Source organism: Colias philodice, chromosome 2 (genome assembly GCF_061535455.1).
Source record: "Colias philodice isolate Cphi_HAF_F1 chromosome 2, ilColPhil1 Martin Lab GWU primary, whole genome shotgun sequence".
Lineage (NCBI taxonomy): Eukaryota > Metazoa > Arthropoda > Insecta > Lepidoptera > Pieridae > Colias > Colias philodice.
Genome location: NC_143087.1, coordinates 9,224,634 through 9,248,114, shown reverse-complemented (window position 1 = coordinate 9,248,114; position 23,481 = coordinate 9,224,634). Strand labels below are relative to the sequence as shown.

Sequence of the window (23,481 nt, the reverse complement as noted above, 5' to 3'; positions counted from 1 at the left end):
GGCCACAGTTTAGTCGTTATAAGGTTTAGAGAGCTGCGGTTAGGCTTAAATTGTTGCAAATTTAATAACCTTAATTTATGTACAGAATCATACTTGTCGGAAACGCATAGTTTATGACTTTTAGAGCAAAAAGTGAAAAAAGTCCAAAATTTTCGCAGTTTATCACGTGGTGCGCAGCGAGCACAACTTTTTCGAAGTTGCAAATTGGGATTTACATCACCCTAACTGATCCAAACAACATACCAAAAATTCAAATCTACATCGTGCTTTGCGAATTTAGGGTTTTTTAGTGTCGATTTCTACTGGCCTATATGCAAACTTCTAGAACCTTTATGATTATTCAACATTGACAAAATATGTCAATTTTGCGATTTGACATGTAGTCAAATAGTGTTTTTCTACGGCAGTTTAGCGAAAGATTGTTATGGAAAGTGCGTGTACTTGCATACCTACGCTCTACTCCGCTAAGATTCATAATTACTTTCATATTTAAAGTGAAATTATTATTTTATTATGTAGAGATCCCGTCTATAATATATTTATGCTCCAAAAATGTCGACAGTGCTTTTGGCCGTTGTTGCAGTGATCTTGTGTGTACTTTTCCGAATTTTGAATGTGAATAGTCAACCTCATAAGCCTCTTATTTATGGCCGAGATAAAAATTTCATTGAAAATATTCTATTCATTGCTCCGTTTTTGAATGAACCGTAAGTAACATTTATTTTGTATTATATTTTTATAAAATAATTCCTATAGAGTATGACAAAAATATATTCACTTTTAAATACATAATTCACTTAAATTATTATCACTCAAAAACATATGAGTACTTACCTCCAATGATCTATGAATTAAAGACTGGTTATACATATTTTATAAGTTTGAATTAACAGATACCATATTTCTTAAAAACAAAACTAAATAAAGATTTGATTTAGTGTTATTATTTATATGTGATTCACCAAATAACACATTTGTTTTTATCTCCAATATATTGAAAAATGATTTAAAATCAGAATGTTGAAGGCATATTTTAAATCTGTTGCGATTTAAAAACCCGTTCCCGTAGGATTTCCGGGATAAAACCTATCCTATCCTATCCTTCTCGGGTATCAAAATATCTCTATACCAAATTTCATGCAAATTGGTTCAGTAGTTAAGGCGTGATTGAGTAACAGACAGACAGACAGTTACTTTCGCATTTATAATATTAGTATGGACTAGCTGTTCCGCGCGGTTTGATCCGCATTGCTCCGCTCCCGTTGGTCTTAGCATGATGATATAATATAGCCTATAGCCTTCCTCGATAAATGGGCTATCTAACACCGAAATAATTTTTCAAATCGGTCCAGTAGTTCCTGAGATTAGCACATTCAAACAAACAAACAAACTCTTCAGCTTTATTTTATTGTAAAGCAAATAAATATTGTCAAATAAAAATAGGACCAATATATACTAGTACATTGTATGTGACATCATTTCAATCTATACAAATTAAATGATGTAATACTAATAACAAGTTATTATTACTGGTGTGAGATATACTTTTAACTTGCAGTATATTTTCATTATCAAGTAGGTTGATAACAATCAAAACTGTGTAGATAGATCAAGTGTATTGTAAAATATATCAGTATTAATGCATTATCTAATATTTATGCATTACTAGCTTTCCGCCCGCGGCTTCGCCCGCGTTTTCAGAGAAAAACCCGTTCCCGTAGGATTTCCGGGTTAAAACCTATCCTATGTCCTTTCTCGGGTATCAATATATATCTATACCAAATTTCATGCAAATTGGTTCAGTAGTTCAGGCGTGATTGAGTAACAGACAGACAGACAAGAGTTACATTCGCATTTATAATATTAGTATGGATTATAGTTAGTCTTCTAATAATTAATTATACCATGCATATAAACATATCGCAAATGTTTATGATTGCATGTTCTTGGTACAATTACTTCCATGGAGACATTATACATAAGTATCCTACCTTCCACAATTCTATTCAAATAATCATCAATTGTTGTGATGCCATTCAATTGACATGGCGTATGTTCGAAACATGTGACCAGTCTGTCAATCTAGATTTTATGCCAATTGATGTCAATTACACTTTTGCATTGCGAAGAGAAAATGGGCAATTTAAGAATTTCAGATGTAGTATATGATTCCAAGTTCAATTGAGTATTTGGAATTTTATAGCTACCAGATGATTATGAACGATTTTGTGTTAAAGATAACGAAACTATGCATTGAATCCATTTATCATTACTTTTATTCTATTAAGTAATAGGTAAGTGTTAGGATATTTGACTTAATATTTGAGTCTATAAACAATCCAATAAATGTTGGATTAAATGTCTCATCTTTTCATTCAATATGCTAGTTATTTTAATTATTAAATAGTTAATTTAGATTTATTTAAATTAATTGACTAATTATTAATAAAAAACCAGTATGTGATAATGTCAATAGCAAAATGAATGTCATTGATTGAATCAAGAAGCTAATATATCTAATACACTGGAGATTGCACTATGACCATTAAATTGTAACAAGAAAATATGACGTTGAATGACACCTGTATGTTTTTTTATCCCTTTCACACCTAATTTGGCAAGTCGGTGTATTAGATATAAGCTTCTTGGATTGAATAAGTATTTATATTTTTAATCATAAGTTACTGTCTTGTATAATATATATTTAAACAATATTGGTCCTAACAACTTACTTAAACTTGACTAATTTCCTTGCGGAATTTCTTTATTACAATTCCACAAGGAAATTAGTTAAGTTGTTACTGTATGATAATTTTATCTCATGCATAATCTATTATTTTGTTACTCTCACAAACAAGATCCAATGGTTATCAAAATTGTTTGTTATATATGTATTTACAAATACCTTCAACATTCCAACTAATTCAGTCGTAGAGTCATCCGAATTCACTTGCCTTGTCTTGTTGTTCTTCGTCTAGCTAAAAAAGGATTTGTGTTTCTAATTGGTAGACGAGACACTGCAACACATAATTATCATCTTTTGATCACCTCGGCAGGTTATATGCTGATTACAGGTCCTATAAATATTTCAACAAAAACTCAAAGGTTCTTAATTATTAAATTTCATAAAGATAAAAATATACATTGTACATAATATGTATAGAAGGGAATTGTCTCATAAACATTGAACATTCATGTCATTCTTACAATTGCTATTTATTAAAAAATAAAATACTTTGAAGTTATTTTACACACACATTTATATGTCTTCCATTGCTTTAGCTCTTCTATCATTAAAAATGTAATGGAAGCCGAATGACCTTGTGCAATGGAAATATTCTATTTTAATTGTTATAATATTCATTTCTCCGAACCCAAGTGTAGTTTGTATTTCTTCGCTCTTAGTTTAGCCGGATTTGTTTACGCGCAAACAGATGTCTTAAATACGCTTAAAAACACGGCGATAATAATTTGACTACACCCACGCAAATGCATGAGGTAGCGATTGATATTTGAAAGATATTTCAATCACAATAGTTGTGGTTCAGCAAGCTTATAAATACATATCAATTTCAATAGTCATCTCGTATTAATGTCGTTCGTTTTATTGCAGTTACATACCGACACGGCTATGGGGATTCAGCGGCCACGTGCAGACTATACTACACAGTCTGATTGGTCGTGTCCGTTGTCCTTGGCCGATTGGAGCTAGAATATCTCTAATCTTGCCCGATCGTTCTACTCTCACTTACGATTTGTATGAACCAGTCGGCGCGGAACATGAAGGTAAGAATCGGAGGGTATTTTAATATTTTATTAAAATTTAATAAAACACAATGACATCGCAACTACATGTTATCTATTGTAAGGTGACGTTAACTTTACACCGACTCTACTGAGAAAAATGTATTAAGTCGTTTGCATTTTTCTTTACAAGTAATTAAAATTGCAGCATTGCTTATATTTATGCAAATAGGATTATAAATTAATATAGTAAGTTGTCTGTTATGAAATAATTTGACTTGTGAAGGAAAAATGGAGAAGATAAAATTGTAAGGTATAAATCGATCGAATGCGAAGGTTTCAGTAGTTGTTTTTTTCTGATTTATTTCTGCTTGGAAGTGAGCTGATTAGTTAGGAAGTAACATTTAATTACGTGTTTACGTAGTGCATAATATAAATAATATAATCGTTTGTTTCCGGATTTTTATATAAAAATGTTGATGTTTTAAAAATATTTCCGAGTCAAGAGGAAAAAAAACATATTCGATCAATCTGTTTGCAAGAAAACTGAATTAATAGAGGTGGTTTTGGTTCAGCAAGCAATATTAAAAAACTTTTTTGAATTAATTAAACATTTTATAAATATAAATACACACTATTTTAAGCAATTTCCATTATTATATCCAATTTGGACGGCATAGAAAGTTGAAAGACTTGATTAACAAAACCCAAGGTGCAGCGTTTCATAAGCCAATCGTGTGATTTTGAAGGTTCATTAACACTGCTATAATATTAAGTAAATCTATAATTGCACTTAAAACATACATATGAGAAGTAGATATAATTGCCTTGAAAAATAAACTGTTAAAAATTATTTAAATGTTCCCTGTATTGTTTAATTATAAACCTTCGCTTACAAAGTATACCTACAGCAGATTTCTAAACAACGATAAACGCAGGTGTATATTAATACAATGAATATTTTACGCTGGCAACTAATTTAGTTAAAAATCTAAATCGAGCAAAGCCAACGAGTTAAATTAATTAACCTTTGTCTTTGTCAAGCTCCTTACGACGTGATCGCGGCTCTCAGCCCGCCTACGTTTACCTGTATCTAGTACCTACTCGTAAATTTCCTAATACAAACTGTTAATGTTACAATGTGAAGGTCTCTGGCCCTTCGCATATTTAAGGGTCAGCTATGATTTATGGACGAAGTTTGATTCCGTTTATTACGTAATTTTTAAACGTTTTTGACGAACATAGAGATGGCGTGTATTGAAAAATATGATTTAAATTTATTAAACGCAATCTGTCTCAAAATAAAAATAAAATTACCCATCAACGGGCCATTCCATTACGACATCAAAGACAGTTAAAATAAATTAGAATGACCTTATATTTTTTTCGTGTTTTTCTTATTAGAATCTCATACAATTTTGGCTCCATGAAATCTAATCTATTAGAACATGATAAAATCTAAAAATTTGTATCAAAACAATCATGTTTTATTAGATTTTCAATCACCTCCATAACTTCCCATTAACAATATTTATAGCTATAACGTAAACGCAATAAAGACACTTCATTTTTCCCTAAACAACATTTGGGTGCAGATGACGTCACGGTGGCAATCTGTCCCGGCATCGGCAACACGTCGGAGAGTGTGTACATACGTACGTATGTGCATTACTCGCAACGGCACGGGTACAGGTGCGCTGTGCTCAACCACATCGGAGCCCTAAATAGCGTGCCTGTTACGGGAACTCGGATATTTTCGTATGGTAAGTGTGTAGTTTTTGATGTGTAAAGTTTGAGTGATGCTCAATTTGGCAATTATATTGCATTTGTGATTTGCAATATAATTACTTACATAAATGCCCGTAAATTACATCGATCTGAGAAACTAATATAAAATTTATGGTAGATTCAGCAAAATTGGACATATGATAGCTTTCTTATGTTGGTAATGTACCTACTACCTATATACCTATACGTATAGAAATAATCTTCATAACAAACAAAACCATGCAGATATTTGCTCATGGATGTGTGTACATAGACATTAGACATGCTGTAACTAAAGACAATTCAGGCTTGTTTCGGATCACTTATCATTGTAAAACATTCTAATGTTTAATTCTACTAAAAACTTTCCTGATTAATGTTGATAAGATACTTTATTACCATTTCTAACAGACGTGTTCACAACAAAAAACATTCTGAATCCAAAAAAATTAAAATTTTGAAAAATAGTAAGTACCTAACTAATCCAATAGAGATATATTCTGGCGTTATTCATAAATATTAATTTTATTTATTTATTTATTTTTTTATAATGATTTCGTTATTCATAAATGATTTCACGTTTAATTCTATATTATGAAACTCTTAAGATATTCTTATTCAATGACTCAGTCTATTGTTTGATGCATAATGAGAAAAAATAACAAACACATTCAGTGATCAGTCATACATTAGTGTTATTTTGACACCGCTTGTTTGCGTTTTGTTTACTGTTGAAAGACCAAGTGGGATTTCAATGTCAATACCACCCAATTCTTTTTGATTGTTCTTATAGAATACTAGCGGTCCGCCCCGGCTTCGCCCGTGGTACATGTTTACGTTTTCTCTACATAAGAACCATCCTCGTACTTCAAGGAATATAATAAAAAAAGAATTATCGAAATCGGTTCAGCCGTTCTCGAGTTATGCGCTTACCAACACATTTTGCGATTCATTTTTATATATAAGAAATAGGTACATACATACATTTTTTCTATTAAAGTTGTACACCTATGATGGAATGATGAATCACTTATATGCAACTATGACCGAATAGACTACAATTATGGCAAAGTATGAGTAATTAAATATTTTATAGCCGCAAAATGACACATTAAGAAAAAAATGTTTATCTTTAGAAAAATAAACACCTTTCTTACCGGAAGCTTATGTTGATTATTTTTCAAGTTCAAACACTATTTACGTAAGACTGTCTTTATACCATAATCCCGGAAAATGTTAAATATGTATCCTTGTTGTGTAGTCCGATGATCTATAATTAATTAAAAATTTATAACAGTAGTTATGTGTCGATTAAAAATTAAGATGTGATGTCATCTCTTGTTGCTTCAAGCTTGTATAAACGAACACGCGCAGGCTTGACTCATGCTAACCAAAAGGCTATATAATAATTTAGGTGTTGCATTATGTAATAATTATTTATAGTTCAATGTTGAGGCTTCGGACATATCTTAGTATGACTGTCCTGTTTGAATTTGCTTCTATCAATTTTTAATGACCGTGACCGATCGATACTCTTGCAATCGATTCAGTTGCCTTTGTACTTAAAAATAATTTCATGTTTATATTACCGGTCAATGCATATTTACACGTACGTGTTTTATAATACATAACTTTACATAAATGATTTATTTTATTTGATTTTATATGTGTAATTCAGTGAAGGATAACATTAAAACAAACAAAGGCATTATATATAAAATATGATAATAAGTAATAACTAATAAGTTTGTATTGATTTATAGAAGAATATTATTTAGGTTAAAAATAAGTTACTATTTCAAAATGATTCATTTAAATGTAGTCTGATACATTTTTTCTTATTAAAAACCGAGTAGTGTTAAATGTTAGTATTCCAACGGTAAACATACTTTCACTTGGCGCTGGAAATAAGTGAAATGTTTAACAAGTAACAAAGCAACTGAAGCAACTATGTATCTATGTTTCATAATACGTGCTAATTATTATATTTCCTCCACACTATAGCTCTATTTAACACCGTTCAGCAAACATCGCATATTCGCAAAATAATTTCCAAATAACTCGACTATCACGTAAGTTAAACATGTCATAGTTATCTACAAGGCTAATGATCTTTTCATTGTCCGTCGCGGCGGCTCGTAATGTTCGAAACGATTCGATTTATCTCAAAAACTCATTATTGTTTCAGGTCACACAGATGACTTCAATTACATGATAGAGAATCTCATGGAGCGATATCCCGGCACGAAATTGATTCTAGTCGGCTTCAGTCTCGGCGGAAACTTGATTACGAAGTACTTGGGCGAGGACAGGAAAAGGCCAACGAATATCATCGGCGGGATCTCAATTTGTCAGGGATATAATGCTATCGAGTGAGTATTGGAAAATTCGAGATACGTACGAGAACGTATTACGAATGTATTTCTGTCGAAAACTGTTTCGATAGACACACATTTACCAATATTATTCGAGACGTAGTTCTTAGGGTAATCTCTGAGAACATAAATATATGTAAATGGTATTACTTTTAGCTGGTATTTCGCTTACTAGATAGATAGAGCCTACTTTAGTTTTTAATATTTTTAGTGCGTTATCTAATTTCCAAGAATTCGATTGACAAGTGACTCATCTTCATACGCAAAATAACTGACTTATAATATTATTGAAAATAAGGTATATTAGCACGATTGCGAGGAGATATTTGAAATAAACAATAAATAATAATTAGTTAATTTAAAAAAAAGAGGAATATGCCTATAGCATTTAAATTCAAAACATTGCTGGCTTTACCGTTGATATAAAAATGATAACCCGTTGCTCGAGTTTTGTATTGACTATTGGGCTTATCGCAAAACTGATATAAGTGAGGAAACACACGAATTAAAATGTTTTAATTATTTGGCAATATAATATGCAATGCTATGTTTTACAATTATTTGAGACCACTGAACAACTCATATTTTGCTACATAACGTTTTAAAACATGACTCCTTAGGTTCTACACCCTAATTTAATATTAAAGATGCTTGGCCTTGTTAAAATAATATTTTTAGGGTATTTAAAACGTCATATAAAGTACCGTAGTCCTGTACATAATAATATCAGCAACAATTGTCTGTCGCTGTGTTTCAGACGTATAATTATCTCTTTTTATTATGAAGACTGAATTAACGGTACAAATTATGCACGCGCATAAATTACAATAGGAATTTTAGTCGCCATTTCGTAAGCTGTAGGTATTTGTTGTGCAATATTATAACAACTGTTCTTCCAGACAATTACAATATTGCATACCGATCACCGGCGGGAAATAAATATCCTGATTCCGGTAAAAATATTCAATGTCACTACTCGTAGAGTAAAAATTGTAAAGAATGGTTGTATAAAAGAAACTGTATTTTGATATCTGTATCTAGCAAATAGTGTGTTTCTTCACAATAGTATTTTTTTTTAATTTGGTTCAACTATAACATAATAATATTTTGTATAAACTTGTATTTTATTTACTAGCTGTGCCCGCGACTTCGTCCGCGTGGAATAGTGACTGCATAGTAGGTGACTACTTAACTTTTATTGAATAAACACGTACTACCATAAATAATTAAAATAACTGTTAGTAAAATTTATTACTAAACTGAGCTAAAAAATAAAAAATAAATGCCTAGTTAATTTTCTACGTAAAATTTATTTTAAATTATGTCATATTATTTTTAGGCACCAGGAGGGAAGGGAGCAAATTTATTTTTCTTCCTTCCTTGTATGGATGTTTTTGACAATATATCATGCAGCAACTGAGCGCCGAGACAAACTTCAAAACGCAAAGGAATAGAATCCGCTATCGATACTAATTGACATAAGCGTATGATGTTTTGCTAAGGATTTGTTCACCCTACCAACGACGACGACGACCACGAACAAAATTTTCATCCAGTCGCAATTTAACAAAATTGTGCAAAACACAATTAGAATAAAATATTAAAATTTCCTGTCGTTCTGGTGCTTGGAATTTTTTTTTGAGATCAATGAATGAAAAAATAGATTTTTCGTAGAAACGGTAAAATTATCTATAAAAAACTTCAAATACATTGTTTTCTAGGAGCCACCGTTTCTACGAAAAATCTATTTTTTCATTCGTTGATCTCAAAAATAAAAATTCCAATCACCAGAATGACAGGAAATTTTAATAATTTATTTTTAATTGTGTTTAGCACAATTTTGTTAAATTACGACTGGATGAAAATTTTGTTCGTGGTCGTCGTCGTCGTTGGTAAGGTGAACAAATCCTTAGCAAAACATCATACGCTTATGACAATAATTAGTATCGATAGCGGATTCTATTCCTTTGCGTTTTGACGTTTGTCTCAGCGCTCAGATCTTTCCTGTCTCACGCCTGTAGTAACTAAACCGTTTAGACCGTGCAATAAAAATTAAATTAAAAAAAAACCAACGCAACGAAGAAAAGTGCATAGAAAAAGGAATAAATAATTTTACAAACTTCCCGAAGATCTTTAAAAATAAATACCATTTTAAATATTTATAAAAATAAAAATGTTGTGTGGTTTTATGAAACCACGGTAAAAGTGAAACTTAGGCACAAAATTATCGTATTTGTACGATAATAATTATCGTACGGTTCCGAACACTGCTTTATACCTACTCGGCAGCCGACCGTCACGCGACATGCGCTACACAGACCAAAAAGTTTGAGACGATGTAATAAAAGTTTCACTTTAAAAAAAAAAAAGTCATCGGGGCTGCCATACCATCATTATCATATCATATACAATTATATTTTTTTTATAATGGTACTTAATTTTAAAGATCGTCGGGAAGTTTGTAAAATTATTATTTATTCCTTTTCCTTCGTTGCGTTGGGTTTTTCTTTTTAATTTTTAAATTTTTAACTTCGGTTTCTTATTTTCATGTGATATTTTCAAGTGAGTTTTTGACCTCTACCTCCATATTACATTCCTACATCATATTGATATCTATAAGTTTGTTGCTCCTTGACATCTTTTAAGTTGGGCCATAACCGTGCACAAATTGTAATGGATCACAGTGGCAAAAGAAGTGGTATCTTTAGGAAAAAAAAATTGCCAAGAGCCAGGCCTATGTGGCTTTGAGTAGAGTTCAAAATTTCCAGGGTGTGGCTATCCTCCCGCTCCCATATCCCCCTCTTCTTTCACAGACTTTCAACCCTTCTCTTTCCACACCTAGTAAATGGCAGAACCGATTTTGATGTAAACCATATTATCTAATTGTACCTATATGTACACGTCATATCCTGTCGTTTGATGCTCCATTTGGTTTATTTATCTAACCACTGTCACCCCTAAATGTAATAAACGGATGAACCGATTTCGATAAAACATGTTGCTCTTTTATATTTTGATATGCCGCTTGAGTATATTATTTGATCACATTCGATTATTGTTCATTCCCACTTTTACCGCTGTAATCTAATAAATGGATAAACTGAATTGGATAAAAATATAACTAATATTTTTTCCCACATTCCCACTTTTACCTCTATATACCTAGGTATAATAAATGGATGAACCGATTTTGATACACTTTATCTAAGAACCAGCGTCGGAAAATATGCTGCCTAACACGCATCTAATTCGTATTACCTGTTAGCGAGCTACAGTGGCACAAACAGACACACATAGCGGTCAAACACTTATCGTCCATCTTTTTGCGTCGGGGGTTAAAAATATAATTTGACCCCTTCCCCCCCTACTACCTCAGCTTACCCCCCCACTCTTGGGGACTTTCAATATGATCACCTGGACATTTATAAGGAAAAACTGTAGCGTATAACAGATAACTTACGTTTTATCGTACACTGTATAGTGTACAATAGAATGCCTTAGCAAATGTTCGCCGTGAATACTTAAATGGTCATAACTTTTTTATTTACGAACCGATTAAGACGATACACAAAAAAAAATCCACTGCTTGGCGGGCGGAGTCTAATAGCTCGCTATCGCGAACGCGGGTGTGCGCGAAGTCATTCTTGCAAACTCGCCGCGCTGCCGCTGGCCGACTCGGGACAAACATGTATGGAGTCGTCATACAGTTATAATATTGTTATACATTTATTCAATTGTTGATTTATTGGTTTTATTTTCTTGCTTATAAACAAATAATCTTCTTTCCAACAACTACTTAGACATTATTAATAATTATTATTATTTCGTAATGTTTACTTTATTACAAAATAATACAGGTTATAAATAATCTTTAAAATAACAAAAAATATTGTTACTCTGAAAAAATGAAATGGTAATCAATAACGCGGACTACTGAATTGATTTAGATAGAATTTGATGCTGACGTAGATATTACATCATGCCCAGAAATGAAAGGTACTATTTCTGAAAGAAGTTATAAACCCTAATTCTTCTCAGTCAAAGTCAAGAGTGGAAGATATCACTAATACAGTAAAACTGATGCGAAACTTTGGATGTTAATTTGTATATTTTTTTGTTAGTTGTTACTTAATCACGTCAAGACTACATTACCAATTTTGATAAAATATAGCTAATTGCCTGGATTTACACATATGATACTTTTTATCCGAACTGAACACTTCTGTGGGATAAAACAGGATTCACGATATAACCTAATTCCAAGCGGGCAAAGCCGCGGTCGGAATGATATTTTTTTAAATAGAAAAATTGTTTAAAAAAAAAACACAAAATATATTGACGCATGTATTTATTTTTTGCACTCTATTATAATTGTAATTATTCATTACAAATAATCAAAATAAAATAGCCAGAACAAAGTTAGGCCCTGGTAGGGTAGGTAGGCAGGTACAGCAATGTGAGACGAACACTGGCTTATTTATACCAATAATAATGTATTATAAACATTAAATTAAGTTTACAACAAAAATACATAATATTAGCTAATGTGAAAACGAATCAACCAATCATCCCACAACAATGAAATGTGCACACAAATATTCATCCAAATCGGTTCATGTGATTAGGAGGAGTGACTGCAGCGCCATCTTCCGGGCCCAATTGTGTTTCCAGATCACCCAGGAACTCAATTTAATATACTTACACAAAATTTTTCGAAATTAAAACTCACATTACTATGTAAATATGAATATAAACCTGTTTTAGTACTAAGCAATTTCCCGCACAGGTGTAGTAAGTATAAATGAAATAAATATCAACATCAAATTCTTTATACAACATACTTATCTACCACCTACTAAGAAATGTAATTCTTGAAATTTTTTCGTATTTTTTTTAAATATAATACTACTCCAATGAGCTCCTGTTCCATATCACGTCCGCCATACTTCCACTAAGTTCACCATGATTTTTTATTTCTTTGCACTTTGTTGCTTTTTGCTAAAAATGGAATCATGCGATAAAACCAGTAGAACGTTTATAACATACATTTTTGACTGAATAAAGGTACTTACGAAGGAGTGGGTTCACATTGTGAACAATCAGTGGGTTTATTTTCCTTCTGGATTCCGGATTTCTGAAAAGATTATCTATGCTATAAATGAAAAAAATCTTACACATTCGTTATGTACTTAAAACAGGGGTACATATCAAACATCGTCTATAATACAATTATCATCAAATTTAAAATAAAACCAACTTCTTCATTAATTTGTTCCAATTGTAAGCATTCTTTTTTCTCCAACCTTTATGTTTCTTCTTCTTATTTTCTTTATTGTCCCCATTTGTCTCATTTTGTCTTATCGTGTTGTCACCCTTTTTTACGATTGCGCGAGCGACACAAGTTCCCCGTGTGACGGCCGTAGCGGGAATGACTCGTGCAGCGATCGGGGTAGGAAGGTACAGGGCGGCTCTCGCTATATTGGCTGGTCGCGCGCTAATTTCAAGTATTTCTTGTTTATTTCAAAACCATCGCATATTTCAAAATTCTAAATCGGTAGACGTATAGGTTGTATATTTTATAGTTAATATCCAAAAAGTCGTAACTTTACGTTTGTTATTTTGAAGATGCCAGAGATTATAAAAAAATAACAATGAGAACTTTGTATTTTTTTTCTATCGAGAAAATATCATGGAATCATGTTTCTAAAACGGTAGACGTATTGTGTTACTATTGAACTTTCTTGTCAAGAATTTTCATCACGACAACTTTAATAATATAAAAATTACGAAGGTTTGAAAAGGGCCGTAAATGTTAGAAAAATTAATTCATCACCTTAACATGAAATAAACACTAAATGTTAAATGAAGATTACCACAATATATTAATAAATAATAATAAATCGCATCTAAATCGGATAAGCCGTTTCTGAGATTAGCGTGCATAAACATACAGACAAACAGACAAAAAAATTTATAACTACAGTTTTGGGTTTGGGATCGATTTAATAATAACCCCTGCTATTTTTTTTACATATATTTATTGTACAGACATCACTTTTCTAGAATTTTATTATATGTATTGATTGACCACGCGCAAGGTTACTAATTTCCACTACATCCTCACGCAAATCGTCAATTTTTATGAACATTGAATCTGTAAATAAAAAAAAATCAAAAGATAAGTACCTAATTTTATTAAAAAGCTACTAACAAATAAAGTTTTATCAAGAACTAAAGTGACCTTCTTTGGGCGTATAATATAGTCTTGTAAAAGTTATACATAAAAATAAAATTTCATCATTTTCTTATTTTGTCATAACTTTAACTAATTAAAAACATGAGTCTAACTACCTCTATATAAAAGCTACAACTTACCTTTTGTGGGAACGCAAGAAGGCGAAAATTAAAAAAAAGCCGAAGATTTTTAAAAATGTAACCAATGAACACAATCACTGTTATCTACTATTACCCAAAGAGAATACAAATACTGCGTCTATTACCTATATAACTGTAATGGTGTCTTGTTTGACATCAAATAATAAACATCTACCCTCACTTATAAAAATTTAGTATATTCACATGAAATATAAGCGCACCTGAAATGGACTCTGGGAAGATATGAATTATTTATTTAACTTAAAAAAAAAAACAACCTCACCAACATCATAATTCATAATATTTAAATTATGAATTTCCAAGGAGCGTTAATATTATGTAAATTGATTTAATTTTAATGAAATCTCATAGATGGCGCTGTTTTAAATTTGTCTTTATACTACTAAGATTCATTATACTGTTTCTCTGCCAAAATTACTTAAATGATGTAGTTTTTATAGTGTAAAGGTAGACAATAGCATGGCTTACTCAAAAACAACATTTAAACATGAGTCTTTATATTGTACGCTGTCGTAGTACAGAGAATACGTAAGAAGAATAAAGGTTCACAGCTCCTCCCCCGCAGGTGATAGCATGATAATATGTATATAACAGCCTGACCCGACCTGTTAGTAATATTCATGCAAAATTTGAAGTAAATCCGTGCAGTACTTTCTGAGATTAGCCTGGACAAACATACAGACAAACAGACAAACAGACAAACCGACAAACAGACAAACAGACAAAAATTCTAAAAACTATGTTTTTGGCTTCTATATCGATTATAGATCATGGATTATGTATTCTTTTAAAAAAATATTCAATGTACAGTTTTGACTTTCCTACGATTTTATTATATGTATAGATTACCGCCTCCTATGTTATTCCACATATTATAAGGAGGAGTGAGTAATCCCATTATAAATGAGGCTGTATCCTTGCTTTAGATTGTTTACATTCGAAATAGCGAATTTCCCCATACTATCACCATGTTTATAACCTGTGGTTTGTAAATATATCGTAGTAGGTAGGAATACATTAGCATTTCCACTTAAGCTAAGTTCAAGGCCGCTACTCAAATTTGTGAATGCCTTAATCGTCTGTATCTAGCTATTAGTGAGATCATAAACCCAAATTATGACACAATAAAGTGATTGTTTAGTAATTTTTCGGTGTGAATTAGGCTTGGCTGGCCGGGAAAAATATGTAGGTACATAGGTACTGAATATTGATTTCCCTCCGAACCGCAAATATTTGTATCGTATTGCTTTTTAACTTAATATGCTTCTTAAATAACATATTTACCATTAGGGGAAGATTCTTATAATCTTTTCCCATTTACCTATATAAATATTAAATATGTTTTGCGACTTATTATCAAAAGGTATTTATATAATTTTATAAACTTACGACGCAGATTTTTTTATAATACGGTAATATTTCATATTGAGGTCGAACATGATTTCTCTGTAAACATATTTTATTTATCAGTTGTTATTATTAAATTAAATATGCGTTTTGTTTTTATTTAAAATTGGATAAATATTCATGCCAGATAATTATATAGGTATTATATTTAGGAGCATCGAGTCTGTAAATATATAAAAACAATTAAAAGTACAATTTAGATTTTTAGTTTTTACGTCTTCTATTGGTTACCTATTTATGTTTTTGTTAGGATATATTCATTATATGGTTCGATTTTAACATTATATACAAACGAAAGCAACAAAAATGAGTTTTAAGTAAAGGCACTATTTTTGGATGTTTAAAAATTAAAAAGATTTTATTTAGGGCAATGTCGCTCGCCAGTTTACCTTGAAGCTAATAAAATTTTTCGTTTGCTCACTTTATATAGAAAAAAATCTCATATTCTCCGATTGATAAAAATTAAACAATTTATAGTTTCAATTTAATAACTCAGACAGGGAATCATAGACACAATAGAAAATCTATTGTGTCGTGGACCGATCGGGCCCTTCGGGGCTCAATGGATTAATTCTGATTTCATGTTAGTAACTTAAAAGAAAAAAAAAATAGTTATAATAAAGTAATATTTTATTTAAACTACCTAACATATGTTTGTTACCACATTCAATTAATAATGACAAAGTGAATAAGTGACCACAAAATTGGCACATGTACTCTAATAGAGCGTTTCTCACAGAAATCAATAGTCCCCTGTATGATTCATTTTACGCTCCACGTTCTAGAATAAAATGTAGGACTTTGTATGTATCAAGGGCTATCAAATATCTTGCTTACAATGAAAACATCTTATCGATTGTGTATTAATTTGAACGGATAACAGCGATTTGCACACGAGTATAATAACTACGAGTAATTAGATATAATTTAATTGAACCACATGTTGGTTTTAAATTTTAACCCTAGTTTATTATTGTGGTTCAATTTTAAATTATGATATACCTAGTCAAAAATAATTGCCAGACTATGTAAAAGTAAGCAATGAAAATTAAAACATGTCATTTATATGTAAATTGTTAATTGCCACTTCCAATTTATTGGTCACTGTGGTTAAGTGTTATTGTTAGAAGAAGTTGGTTCTATCGGCGATTATATTGACATAGAATTTAATAAAATTAATTTTATCGTTGGGTAAATACATAATATTGTACCTAATATGAAATGAGTATATGAAGCGTTTAAATTATAAATATATAAAGGTTTTAATTTTTTTTTCTCAGGAAATCTTATCGAAAATATTAACACATTCTTGTATAATACTTTCCCCTTACGTAATCGCATTATTATAACAACCGATCTATGTTCGATACATATTACATTAATTGTAAAAGCTGAAGTGACAATGACGTGGAAGCTTCTAGATATTATGATAACATTGATTATATAGAGATACCGTGTTCGATCGATTTACATACTAAATTATTTTATTATAAAAGAATAAAAATATTGCAGGTATTCCTCCTTCCTTCCCCATAATTGAATACATAATTCAAGCTTATTTACTGAATTGAGCTACGCTTTATTCCTATTTTTAATTGCAAATGTTCAAACTTACTTATATTTATTTAAACACAATGGACAACGAATTTTAATAGGAAATGTAGGAAGTGACATATATTTTAGTCTGTAGATCGAAAGAATTTTAATTGGCTCATTAATTCATGTATTTATTTGTTTTTGTATAAATTATATTTAAAATGTTGTTAGATCTTGTTTTTTTCAATACCATAACCATAATATGTATTATAATTAATATGCCTTATTGACCATAGATAGATATATAGACCGTCTCTCTTATCTTATTTTTTATATTTATTTATTAACACATACTACGCATTTGCCCTCAAAGATATGTATAACCCTATGTATAATAGCGTCTCAGTTCTAGTTAATATTTAATTTTTTTATTGGGCACACTAACAATAAATCGATGTCGAATTCCAGCACAATGGTATACCTGCTCCAATGGCAGAACTTCCGTCGGTTCTACTTATACATAATGACGGACAACTATCGCAACATCATCACGCGACACAAGCGAATGCTGCTCAGTCCAGAGATGAAGAATAAGTACAGTCTGGATGAGAAGATGATTGTGTCTGCGGGTACTTTGCCAGATTTGGATGAGGCTTATTCTAGGTGAGGGTTAAATACTAACGAATGCGGATCCGAGTTGCACAGCCTTGTACCGCCTTCTCCTTTCCATGACTTTAGAACTTCGCAACGAACGGCCGGATTCCACCCCTTCGTGGTTGACATCCCTCGAGTGCGCACCAAGCGTTATCAAAACACTTTTCTGATCAGAACTACGAAGGAGTGGAATTCCCTTCCTCCTACTGTTTCCCAATGAGTACAATTTGGATTTATTTAAGAAAAAAGTGAATAGGCTATACCTCTCTGATCAGCCCCCCTAGACAAGTGGCTTTCTATTAGCGTAAAGTTCAATAGAATAGATTATGAATGAATGAGATTGACGTAATCAATCGTCGTCGTCGTCGTAATCAAACGTCAATCTCATACATTCATAATCTATTCTATTGAACTTTATGCTAATAGAGAGCCACTTGTCTAGGGGGGCTGGCATGCTAACCAAGTGGACCGCATCTGCGCTTAACATCAGAAGAGATCGCGGTCAAATGCCTGAACAGTTTTTGAATAAAAAAAAAATAAATAAAAATAACTATTATTATAAGTTTTATAAGCTAGTAGTAATCTATATATGTATAAACAGTGGGGCAAGAACTTTATACCACTTTTTGCGAAATTGCGTTAAAAACATGAAATTTTGGTACAATGAAATGAAATGAAATGAAATGATTTATTTTGCAAGAAATTCATTTCATTTCATTTCATTACACTGATAGTTTATAATAGGAAGGAGTGTTGTTTAAGTGTATAAAAACAACACACTTCCAATCATGAATTTGCTACAATTACTCATATAATATACTGTTTTGTTTTGCTACTCAGACAAAATTGTTTTATTTTTATTTACATTATGAAGACAGATAAATAATTTGATTGATGTTTCTTTCACGTGCACTTTATTTGACCCAAGAAAGATAGAATCTTATTTAACTCATTTTAAAGAATGTTTAATATATTTATTATAAAACTAGCTTCCGCCCGCGACTCCGTCCGCGCGGATGTCGGTCTTCGCGTGGATGGTTTATTTCTCCATTAACTCTGACAATGACATCTTATTAATATCTATTGGACCCAAATACGGCTAGGCCTATAATAATACGCAACGTGTGTTCGCGGTTCTACAGAACAACGTCTATGGATAAAACTGAAAAATTAAGATAATTTTTTTTCTACGTATTTTTCCAGGATAAAAAGTATCCTATTTTACGCCCAGGATAATAAGGTATAATTATACCAAGTTTCATCGAAATCGAACCGTTAGTTTTCACGTGATGTCTTCACATACAGACAGACAGACAGACAGACAAAATTTTTTTTAATCACATATTTGGGTTTGATATCGATCCAGTAACACCCCCTGCTATTTATTTTTTCAATATTTTTAATGTACAGAATTGACCCTTCTACAGATTTATTATATGTATAGATTTACTTCAAAGTACACTTTATTTATTTATTTATTTTATTTCTGTTACAGGAAAGTATACGGGTTCAACTCAGTGACGGAGTTATACAAGTGGAGTTCCTCAGCATTCTACCTCGAGAAAGTGAAAACGCCGATGATATTTATCAACGCACGCGACGATCCCATCGTTCCTGAACCGCTCTTGCCGATCGTCAGGGAGTTTGTCAGTAAGTACCTATTTTCCGATTAAATTTTATAACAGACTTTTTAAATTCGTAAAGACAATAAATTTTTACATTATACACTTATCTTTAAACTGTAGGAGCTGCTTTAAATTTACTTGAATTATCACTGATGTACTTATAATTTATGCATTATGCAATTTGATTATGTATTAGGCATATAACATAATTGCCTACCTTGATAAGAGGGTTAATTATTTTTAATTAAAAATCCATTATAACTATGAAAACATGTATGAAGTTTTCAAGTGAATTCAAACTAATAAATTTTCCAGGTTCGCAAGATAAGAAGATGTTCCTAGAACTAGCGCACGGCGGTCACTTGGGTTTCTACGAAGGCGGGTTGCTATATGCCAACCCTGTGACGTGGCTCGACCGAGCTCTAGTCGGTCTGGCCGGCGGCTTGCTAATGGCGCACAATAAATGTTCACCAAAAGACTCGCTAATGGCCGCCACAGAATACGTGTCTGACGACGAACCAGATCTCATCAAATCCGCCACAATCCTCTACCGCGACCCCTTCGAGAAACACGCACAACAAATATAATTGACATTCCAAATCAAATTTAAAATTCGAATGCATTTCCGTTCCAACGGCGATTTCGCGTGGAACGTTCGAGATTTGTACTCGTGATTGACTGTTGCACGATATTTATTAATCGGCTTGAGAGTTTGGAAAATGTGCCTAATGGTATACTTTAGTGTGCCTAGAAATTGTTCATAATGAGATTATTTTTGTTGTTATGACAAGTAACGATACGAATGTTTTTAGTTATTATTTAAATGTTATCTGTAAAATTTTATTTAATGTGCACTAGATTTTAAAGTTGCACAATAATCGCTTACACATAATAATTCCAGTACAACTGATATATTTATTATTTTATGAAAACGATAAGTAGTTGATAAAGTAGTTTTTCCTATATTGTGATATATTTGTTTGATTAAATTTTAAATCAGCTTGTTATAATATCTGCGAATAAAAAAATGTATTATATTGCATTTATCTACTTACATAATTCTACATAATAATATTAATGTTTTGATTTATTATTTATTTAAATAGCTTATAATTTACAGTAAATACATTAATATTTATTGTGATATAACTGATTGAAATTTTTAATGTAAATATATTGTCGTTTATACGGAACCATATATGACACAGTTTTTAATTATTGTTATACAACCAAAGTACTTGATGCAAAGTAAACAAAGGACGGGTGAAGTACTAGCAAAATAAATATTTAAATTAAGGCTATTCTCACTTTCTTTCCTACATAATTTAAAATAGGTCAGTTTCACCACTTGCTGATAAAATCACTGTTAACTTTTGCAGTTGATACTTTTTGATTCTAATTTTCATACATTATGTTGTCTTTTAACTGATAGATTACTTGTATAAAACAGAGCCCATAAGTTGTGAAACTGGCTATAAAATGGATAAATTTACTAAGTCGCGGTTAAGTAAGTAAACTAATATACAAGGAGTGTTGTATCGAAACCAATATTTAGTTACCGAGATACGGTGTTTGATATGAGTCACGGCATTATTGGGAATACGTCATACTGTTGACTCAGATGTGTAATTGCAGGCGAATATAGATTTATGAGATTGTGCATTTATATGATTATATATTTTTTACCAGCTTTAACGAGCTATGTTTTTTAAAATTCTAATCGGCAAGGAGTTTCGTATTTTTCTACAAAATAAGTGTTATGAGACAAGGAAATGCGTTGTTTGATCGTATAAATGCATTGAATTCCATTAAAATTTCCTTTGAACTTTTCCAATAATTTTTAAAATGTAAAAAACCGCAAGCATTTTCAGTTGTAATGTTTTATAGCGAAATTTGTGTATTGAGAAGTAAATTCAAGCTGGTGATTACATATTGACGAAATATATGATGACGGTGATAAAGTTGAAAAAATTGTATGTTAAAATGCGAGTCGTGTTTTCCAAAATGTTTACTAGTACATATAAGTTATACATTCCCACCGCTAGTTACAAATTGGAAACATAGTTAATGCTGTTTTATTGAATGATTTGAGGTAAACTATTGCATATTATTGCTCATAATATATGAAATTTTACTTCTATATTTATCATCAGAGCCCTATTTCTGAGTTACAACATAAAAGTAATAATATGCCATGGTTCACTCGAATGGCCTGTCTAAAACATGCGTCCAATATATTATGGGGCCTAGAATGGTCTAGAAGTTGTGATGAATATCAAGAATGAATATTGTTGTGAGTACAAATTTGTTCACGTATGAGAAAACTTTGTTATATGGGGTAGATGTAGCTTTGATTGTGAACAGTTTAATGATCACAGAGTAATATACGACATAATCAGAATATTGCGTACTTATAGTAGTGTTGTTGTATAATAATTTATATGTACAAGTTATAATTGATTATGGTAGAAGATCGGTATGACATGGTTGTATAGTATGATTGAATAGTTAATACATATTAACAAAATAGATGCGGAAGAAGGATTTTGTCCAAAGTCTATGTATGAAAAGAGAAGTTAAAACATTGTTGATTAAAAGTTCTACCATCATCAATTATAATTCTTTAAGTCCAGCGAATTTTGACTCGATGTAAAGCTTCGTGATAACGCTTTTTGCTTTGGTTTAAATTAATTTACAACTATCTTAATGTGTATATGAAGTACCTACATAAAAAACTTGTTTCAGACATAGTTGATATTTTTTAATGTATGTATAATCGATAATAAGAACAGTACACGCAGGCAGCTGTGTTGTGTCTTCAAGCACTTTAGTCAATTTTAGCTTTGTAATAATTCAATAACAATATTTTAATTCACTTCAGATACATATGGAATCTCTTTTATAACTGTATTCAAATATCTCAATATCTTTTAGATTGTGTCTGTTATCTGTAAGTACCAATCTACTCTGTTTTTTATGTAGTTATTTATGTACTTAGAAAACCAAAATTTTTGTGATCTCACGATTGTCGTGAAACAAGCCTAAGCGTAGCCGAAGGCCTACGTGTAGATATTAAATGAAATGGAAAATGTATTAAAATGTCCAAATGGTCGTAGAGCGACTAATGTTTTGAGAGCCTTAAGATTTGGCCTGTATAATGTATATTATGTTATTTAAAGTAATGTACCGCGGTCATCTCGTTGATTGCGGATTTTCAATTGATGTTCAAAAAAATAAACGAATAACTTGATGAACGTTTTTCATTTATTATTACCTCCTAAACTAAGATACCTAAAGCCTCCTAATAAGCATAGACAAGTGCATAATAATTAATAGGTAATTGCACCGCGGATGCTTGCTTCTTCGTTCCAAACCCAAAGTATACACGATCAGTACGCAAAATATAATTAAATATACAACACCCCTTATAGTCTAAGATCCCACCGCAGGATCAGTGCGTTCATCGGTTTTTTGCTGAAAACCGAATTTTTATGTACATTTATAATTAGGAGAATATATATCGACTAGGTTGCCAGTCAAAATTTGGCCGCAAGCATGTTTAATTAAAATTTTTCTAATCGATTTTTGGGAAAAAAATTCGTTCACTTGTTTTTTGAATAAAATGTAGTCTACATCACGTCAAATGATATAAAAATTCTAAAAAATCACGGTTGCCGCTTTTCACCTGGCCGCAACATCTTGGCAGCCTGGTGCAAACAGGTATGATTTCGATTCATTTTTACGTTCATAACGCACATTTATGAATCATATATCAAATTAAAGCTAATTTTTTTAATATTTATTATCATATATGGTTGCCTAATTAAATCCGGCCGCAAATAAGGGTTGCTGGCTTTTAAAAATTATAAATATAGGATTAGTGCGTTCATCGGTTTTTTTTCTGAAAATCGAATTTTTATGTATATTTATAATTAGGAGAATATATACTATCGACTAGGTTGTCAGTCAAAATATGG

At 31.4% G+C, this 23,481-nt stretch overlaps 1 protein-coding gene across 1 annotated transcript; it reads left to right on the top strand.

Annotated features, from left to right (window-relative positions):
* Window positions 1-377: 377 nt before the first annotated feature.
* Window positions 378-22,754, top strand: Hydr2 (abhydrolase domain-containing protein 2). Its single transcript, XM_089707547.1, has 7 exons — window positions 378-707; window positions 3,614-3,786; window positions 5,340-5,507; window positions 7,700-7,883; window positions 17,694-17,888; window positions 19,375-19,529; window positions 19,820-22,754. Exons 1-7 carry the CDS (start codon window positions 553-555, stop codon window positions 20,089-20,091), a joined length of 1,302 nt encoding a protein of 433 aa, XP_089563673.1. The 5' UTR covers window positions 378-552; the 3' UTR covers window positions 20,092-22,754.
* The last annotated feature ends 727 nt before the right edge of the window (window positions 22,755-23,481 follow it).